This window comes from Hyperoodon ampullatus (assembly GCF_949752795.1).
Source record: "Hyperoodon ampullatus genome assembly, chromosome: 6".
NCBI classification, from domain to species: Eukaryota; Metazoa; Chordata; class Mammalia; order Artiodactyla; family Ziphiidae; genus Hyperoodon; species Hyperoodon ampullatus.
The window spans coordinates 112,640,334-112,647,775 of NC_136919.1; the positions used below are offsets into that span (position 1 = coordinate 112,640,334).

Below are 7,442 nucleotides of genomic sequence, written 5' to 3' on the forward strand. Positions count from 1 at the left end.
GAAGCGGGTTTTGATGAGAGGAGACAGCACAGAGCCTGCCTGTGGGGAAATGGGATACAAGGGCCAAAGGGGAAGTTCAACGCAGGAAGGGTTCTCAGTGCCTACATGGAGGAACCCCCTCAGTTTAGAGACAAAGAGGGCAAGTCTCAGGAAGGCAAGGGATTGTGTGGAAGTAGTCCCATTTCTAACGCTGAAGAGGCTCAACTCTTGCCTATCTTCCAGTCCAGGTTTACTCACACACACACACACACACACACACACACACACAGCTTCCCTGCTATTTTTCTGGTGTTGACCCTACCCTAGCAAAGGGTTAGAGATGCTTGAAGATCTTTCCTGGGGCTCCCTGACTTGCACAGACTTCTACCTCTGTGAATAGATGATGCTTGGGATGGAGCTTAGGCCCAGAGACGACCTTGCTGCTGGGAGAGGAGGTGTCAGTGGTGGCTGGTTGAAGCATTCACCCCCAGCAGGGCTGTGCCTGCCCCATCCCCGCCTTGTACACTCATGCCACACAAAAATATTTCAGAAATGTTTATGCCACAGAGAAGTCCAAAACCTGCAGGAAGCTGCAGCCATCCTCCAGGCTGCCCGGAGCCACAGCTGTCTCCTGAAGGGGACACCAGCAGGCAGGTGGCCTGCACAAGCCAAGGAACCAGGGCGAATTGCTGACATCCTTTTGTCCTCTGCCCTAAATCTGGAGGTTCCATTTAGGCCGGTGGGGGGTGGGGGGAAGAGGAAGTGGAAAAAGGGTAGGAGAAGTGTGGGTCTCTTCAGGGCACTCTTCCTGCTTTGGGATGGTGACTCACCCAGCTGGCCCTGGGAGGGACAACTCCTCAGGCCAGACTAAGGCGGCCAAGCCTAGGGCTCTGGAAGGAGTGGAGGGAGGTTCCTGGGTTGCGGTGGCCAAGAGGAGTCGCCAGCAGAAGCTAGAAGGGGAGGCCCACCTGCCCCCGGCTCCTTCTCACCAGCCTCTAAGCCCCGCCCAGCATGCACAGGACCACTTCAGCGCCTGCAGTTGATGGGGTCTGCATCTCCTCCACCCTCCATCACTTTGGGCCTTTCTTAAGTACCATGACATTGTCATACTCGGTCCCCTGTGGCCAGCCAGAGGCAGCAAAGTCCTGTCCCGCTGGGTACACATGCTGGAGGCCGCTGGGGTCCCTGTCAGCTGCGGCTTGCCCCCTCCAGGGGAGCTCCTGCGGGCTGTCATACAGGGACAGGGCGGCCACCCCCTCAGGCTCATCGTATATGTGGTCGTGTCGGGAGGGCGGGTGCTCCTCGATGCTGTCGTACAGAGGGTCGGCCGGGGCCTGGGGTGGGATGACCAGGACGCCCCTCAAGCTCTTCCCCAGTTGCCGTGCCACTGCATCGAAGGGCACCGCGTACTCCCCCTCCGGGCCCCGCTGCAGCCGGGAGGCGGGACCCCGGACGGTGGGCGATAGTGGTGGGAGTGAGTCGTGGGGTCGGGAGTAGGGACTCTCCGGCCGGGGCGGCGCCGCAGGGACGGGGACTGGCTGGGTTGGGGGCCCAGGAGGGGAGGCGTTCTTCTGGGCAGAGATGGCCTCTTCCAAGGCCAGGAAGATCTCATTGCCCTGCCGGGTTTCAAACTCAAAGTTGCCCTCCCCTGAGACGCAGCGCCGGCCTGCCTCAAAGGAAAAGGTTACCTGGGTGGAGAAGGAAGCCGATGACTGGCAGGCCGCTGGGCGGGGCTGCTTGCTTCTCCTGGACCCAGCTCCCCGCCACAAGCCTGTGACCTCCAACCTCTCCCCAAGCTGCTTCCCCTTCCCTCCCGCCATGGTTTTGCTTACAAGCAAAGCCCTCTCTCATCTTTTCTCCTTCTTCCTCCCATCCATCCGAGTATGAAGCTTGATGTAGAACTCATCCTCCACCGCGCCAGCCACTCTCCACCCTCCCACCTCTCCCCACCTCTTCCTCTCCTTTCCTTCTCCCCGACCTCGACCACCATTTCTCCCTGCCGTGGTTCTCTCCTCCAGCCCCTGGGCTGCGCTGTTTCTCTTCTGCCGGCCTTTATCTCGTCGTTTCTTCCCTCCATTCTCTCTTACTTTGAGGGCCCCTTCGCCCTCTCCCTGACACTGTCTTTTCTCTCACAGCTCATCCTTCCTCTCACCTGCCCGCGGCAGCCCCTGCTCACCTTGTCCCGCCCAAAGCGCCGCAGGAACCTGTAGGGCCATTCACACAGCTGGGTGCCTGACTGAGGGCCGCCCCACAGCTCCAGGGCACTATCCCCAGCCCGGAGGGTGTAGGATCCCGAGAGCCGGCACCTCTCACTGGCTTCTGTGGGTCTCATGGTCACAGCAAACTCCTTGCGGGGGGCCCCTGGGGAGGAGACGGGAGAGAAGGAGGCAGTTCATGGGAAGCAGCCAACCTGTCTCAACTCTGCCCTGCTTTACATAGCATGCTGGGTCTCCAGAAAAAGTATTATCCCCGGCCCCATGACCCTGCAGCCTGCATCCTGAAGGCTGAGCTGCCCTGCGCCAGGTCAGACTCCGTAAAATGCCAGGAACCTCCACCCTCTCCCTCAGGAGGCATCATGCCCTAGCCACGTGCACCCCAACCCCGTACCCACATCCTTCCTGCCCCTCTCACCAGAGCCACAGCCTTGTCTCCATGTCATCTCTCGCCCCAAGCCAGCTGCCTCCCCAATCCCCACTGTCACAGCTGCAGATGCAGCTGACCCTGCCCTCCCAGCTCTCAGCCTACCCAGCCCCTGCCCATGCCATCAGGTGCCCTCCGAGGGGTGGAGCCTCGATGTCCCCCCCCACCCCGTGTCCACCTGCTCTCCCCACGCGCCCACCCCGAGGGCTAGACAGAGAGCAGGAAGGGCCTTGCCCGGTCAGCAAAAAGCTCCCTTGCCGCAGGACAGCTCAAATCCACAGAAAGGAAACCATTCTTTTCACAGACGGTTGCTCAGGTGCCAACAAGGCAGAGTTCAAGAGCCCGACCTTCACCTGGACCCCTCAGCCGAGCCCTTTCCCACCAGCAGGGCCTGGACAAGAGGGAGTGGGTCAAGGGTGCAGGGCTGACATTTAAGGCAGGCCAGCCTCCCGACCTTGGGCTGTGCCGGAAGCCATGCGGAGAGACTGATAAGGGGACTGGCCGGGGGCCGGGGGCAACCACAAGGCAGGAAGACTGAGCCGGCAGCCGGCCAGCCCTCGCCTCCTCCCCACCACGCCCTGGAGAGAGCACCCGGGAGCAGAGGCAGGGCCCTCACCTGTGGTCGCACTGCTGTACAATTCATTCTCCTCCATGCGGGGCCGGCCGCCCTTCCCCTCCAGCTCCTTCCTCTGGCCCTGGGGGGAAGGCCCAAGACTCACCACCATCGCCAATCCCAAGCCCCACCACTGGCCACTGCAAGCTTTCTTTCAAAACACACTCAGCCTACTGCCCTGTCTTTATTCTGAACTGGCATCCCTCACCCCCACCAAGGAACCACCTCCAGCATCCTGACCTTGGCTCTCACAACATCTGCCCACGGCAAGCATCCAGTGCCCCATGCCCTTTCTACAGCCCTGGGCGACTCACGGGCAAGGCCAGGAGGCAGATGGCCTGTATCCAGTCACCCCGCTCTGCAGTGGGGGCCGCCAGCACGTACAGGCGCTCCGTAGTCTCCAGGAAGAAGGTGCTGGTATCCCGGGGGCCGCTGGCCTCCCCTCCAGCCTCAGCCACCCGCAGGCAGTCACTGAGACGGATGACCCTCCGGGGGACCTCTCCCCGGCGAGGCTTCTCCGGGCCCTCCTGGAGCTCCAGCCGGGCCAGGGCGCAGCCCGACCCTCCGTACAGCGCTGCCCCGAACCGGCGCCATTTCTGCCCCCAGATGTGTGGCAGGTGGGGAGATGGAGAGATGGTGACCAGGGGGGAGAGGAGGACCCGGGGGAGACAGAGGTGAAGATCAGGGGAGATCCAAGGAGGCAGAGAACCTAACAGAGGCCTTAGGAGTTAGAAAGCATTGGAGATCACCCGAAGCAACCCAATAAGAGGCCTACAATGACGGCAGAGAGGAAGCCAAAGGCAAGAAGGGCACAGGAGTGAGCGCCGTGGAGGCGACTGCAGGGCAGGCCCAACCCAGGGGATCCAAGTCAAGAGGCAGAAAACCTGCGACTCCCGGAGCCCAGAGGGGTGAGGAGGGCAGCCCAAGGGCCCAGACTGGGGAGCATGTTTCTCATTCTGTGTGAGGCCCCATAGAAGGCCCTGTCCCCCGGAGCCTCAGCTGACCCTTCTGAGCCTTCCTGCCTCATCCTCTGACAAGTTAGGCCATGAAAGAGACAGAGAGAGGAACCCCAGTGTGTGTCCGCTGAGGGAAGGAAGACGTCCTCATTCAAGGAGGCCAAAGAAGGAAGATGAGTTTGGCCACAATGGGGCCCTGGCTCCCAGAGACCCCAGTTCAAGTTCAGTAGCAGCCAAACATACCCCACTGGGGCAGGAAAGGAGGAAGGAACCTCCACGGCAACCCTGAAATACCCCCTCCACTGTGCCTTCCATTCCCTCCCAAGGTGTCCCGGTGAGAAGACGTCACCACAGAACAAGAAAGGCAAGAAAAGCAGAGTCAGGGCCCTCTTTTTCCCCCTCCTCCCGGGGTGACGGCTGTCAGCAAAGAACACAGTTCAGAGCCAGCTCGCAGAGGCAAGCAGCTGCTAAGGAAAGAGCCCTCCCAAGCTCGTACTCTGGGCCCAATGTGGTAGACGGCACAGTCTCCACCATCCCATAAGGGTTTTGGAACATTCCGGGGCCTCCTCTCCTCCCCGGGGAAGTCTCTAGCAGCCCCCCAGCCCCTCGGCTCAGCCCCAGCCCAGCCGTGCTCTTCCTACCTTCCCAAAAGTCTGCTGCTGCTGAAGGTACAGGAAGCCCTGCTTCACCGCCACGTCCTCCATCTTCCCACCATCCTGGGCCCCTGAGCTTCAGCTCTCTGCTTCCACTCCCGCCCTCTCTCTCTCCTCTCTGCCCTATGTTCCCCCTTCTCTCAAGTTCATTTCCTCTCTGCCTAGAGATCTGCACTATTCTCGTCTGCTCGATGACGACAGGCTGATAAGCCCTGTGGTTTCTTGCTCTGTGTGTATGTGTGTGTGTTTTCTTTTTTTTTTTTTTTTTTTTTTTTTTTTGGTACACGGGCCTCTCACTGTTGTGGCCTCTCCCGTTGCGGAGCACAGGCTCCGGACGTGCAGACTCAGCACCCATGGCTCATGGGCCCAGCCGCTCCGTGGCATGTGGGATCTTCCCGGACCGGGGCATGAACCCATGTCCCCTGCATCGGCAGGCGGACTCTCAACCACTGCGCCACCAGGGAAGCCCCTGTGTTTTCTTTTTGATGAGTGAGTTTCACGCTCAAGCCTCCTGCATTTTCAGTGAGTAAGAGAGAATTTCCAAAAAGCCAAACTCCAGCGCTTTGGTGAGCAGCAACTCGGGTACAGAGACCCAGAAATGAAATTCGACAGTAAAACCAGTAGCCAAAGGCCCCCCCATGCTCAAGCTGGATGCTTAGCATGACGGAGCTAGGAGAGAACTTAGAAATCAATCAGCCCAAGTCTGTCATTTAAAAATGAGGAGACTGAGGCTCAGGAAGGTCTGAGGGATGGGTTCAAGGCCACCAAACCAGAACCCAGGTCTCTCAACTCAGTAGGAGCTGAGCCACACTCACACACACTGGACACATTAGCCTCACTACTTTCACACGCTCCACTGCAACTGTTTCAGTCTGTGGGGAGCACTCCCTGTCCCCCACAGTGACACACACTTACACCACCTCCTTGAGCTTCTAGAAACATGAACACTCCCACACTGAAACATGCTATGCTCCCCGAGCACATCTCAAGTTCACCTTCTTTCCAGCCTTTGAGAGCTTTATAAAGACACTGGAGTTCCATCTGAAGGTTATCTTTTTAAGTTACGGTAGCAATTCTTATATTTAAAAAAAAAAAAGCTTTAGAATTATCAAAAGTGCTTCATAGTTACCAAAGGTTCCAGGCACACACTGTCTCCAGGCACCCTATCTAACCCTGAAAGAAGGAAGGGTAGGTATGAACACACCTGTTTGCAACTCTCCTAAGGTCACAGGGGCAGAGAAGGAAGTCCTGGGGCACCTGATCTTTTTTTTTTTTTTTTTTAATTAGTTTCTGCTTTATAACAAAGTGAATCAGTCATACATATACATCTGTTCCCACATCCCTTCCCTCATGCATCTCCCTCCCTCCCACCCTCCCCATCCCACCCTCTGATCTTTAATTCAAGTCTTTTTATTGCTGACCCCTAAGTGGAATCCAGACTCCATGCAAGAAAATACATTGCTCTGGGGAAATCTAAGCTCCCCAGAGAATACTTAACTTAGAGCCAGATGGTTTAGAGAAGTAATCTAAAGGAGGCATGGTGCAGAAATGTTGGGGGAACCAGAGAATTAGACCAGCACTCTTGGGGTAACCCCATAATGGGTGCTTATGTAACTGAACCATTTCCTCTACCACAGGGGTTCCGTTGCCTTAGGAAGGAGAGCAGAACAGTATACCGCTCAGACCTTCTGCTGTACATGCCATGTGCTTTACCAAAACAGCTCTAAAAGATACATGTTATGAGCTCTGGGAGGAGAGGACTGAGTCACGTAAAGCTCACGGCACTCAGCCCAGCTGCCTGGGTTTGAACAGGTGAATCCAGAGACCAAGGGGGAACCAAGGATGTCCGTGTGGGAAAAGCTCCTTGGGAAGTGGTTAGGAGTATGGAAATGGGTGGCCTGTTCCATTTCTCTAGTCCCTTAGGGGAGGCAACATTACCTGGGGGCTGCATGGTGTGTGGTGGACTCAGAATCTCCTTATGGAGTGAGAAAAGAAAGGCTTTTCTTTTTTTTTTCTTAGGGCCATCCTGGGGGCTGCCAGAGCAGTGCCTTTCAAACTTCAATGTGCAAATCTTGTTAAGAGTGCAGATTCTGATGCAGTAGGTGTGGAGTGAGATGCTGATGCTGCTGCTGCTGGTGGGTGGACCAGACCTGAGTCTGAGGAGCAAGACAACAGAGGATGTTCCCCCCACCACTCTGATCACCTCCCCCCCACACACCGAGGTCGATTGGACACATTCCACTCAGAACCACAGGGGGGCACCCGAGCTTGCCAGATTACTTGGAAACTATTTAAACCTGGAGGCCTGAGCCCCAGGAATTTCAGACACCCCGCATGCCATCCCTTGCCCGTGGGAGCTAGAAAAGTTCTCTGCCTGTGGCTGTTGTCTGCAGCAGGAGTGAACTCAGAGCAACACCCACTTTTCCTAGCAGGACTTGTGGGAACCCCACAGAGGAAGTACTAACCCCAGTAAACTTCTGTCTGGCCACAGGCAAACCCTGTGAGCAGGGACCCAGAAGAGATAGCTGCAAGACACAGCAGAGGGGCAGAGAACCAGAGGCCCTTAGGTTACCCAGGCACCAATGATAGGGAGAGAAAGCA

At 57.3% G+C, this 7,442-nt stretch overlaps 1 protein-coding gene across 2 annotated transcripts; it reads right to left on the reverse strand.

Annotated features, from left to right (window-relative positions):
• Positions 1-1,049: 1,049 nt before the first annotated feature.
• Positions 1,050-4,991, reverse strand: DOK2 (docking protein 2; the record flags this gene model as incomplete). 2 transcript variants are annotated; one of them, XM_079706237.1, is made up of 5 exons in its annotated part: positions 1,050-1,667; positions 2,156-2,340; positions 3,236-3,314; positions 3,547-3,828; positions 4,830-4,991. In XM_079706237.1, 5 exons carry the CDS (start codon positions 4,890-4,892, stop codon positions 1,050-1,052), a joined length of 1,227 nt encoding a protein of 408 aa, XP_079562363.1. The 2 variants fall into 2 exon arrangements, with proteins under 2 accessions (XP_079562363.1, XP_079562364.1); XM_079706238.1 differs by lacking the exon at positions 3,547-3,828 and having other exon boundaries at positions 4,830-4,892.
• Positions 4,992-7,442: the final 2,451 nt, after the last annotated feature.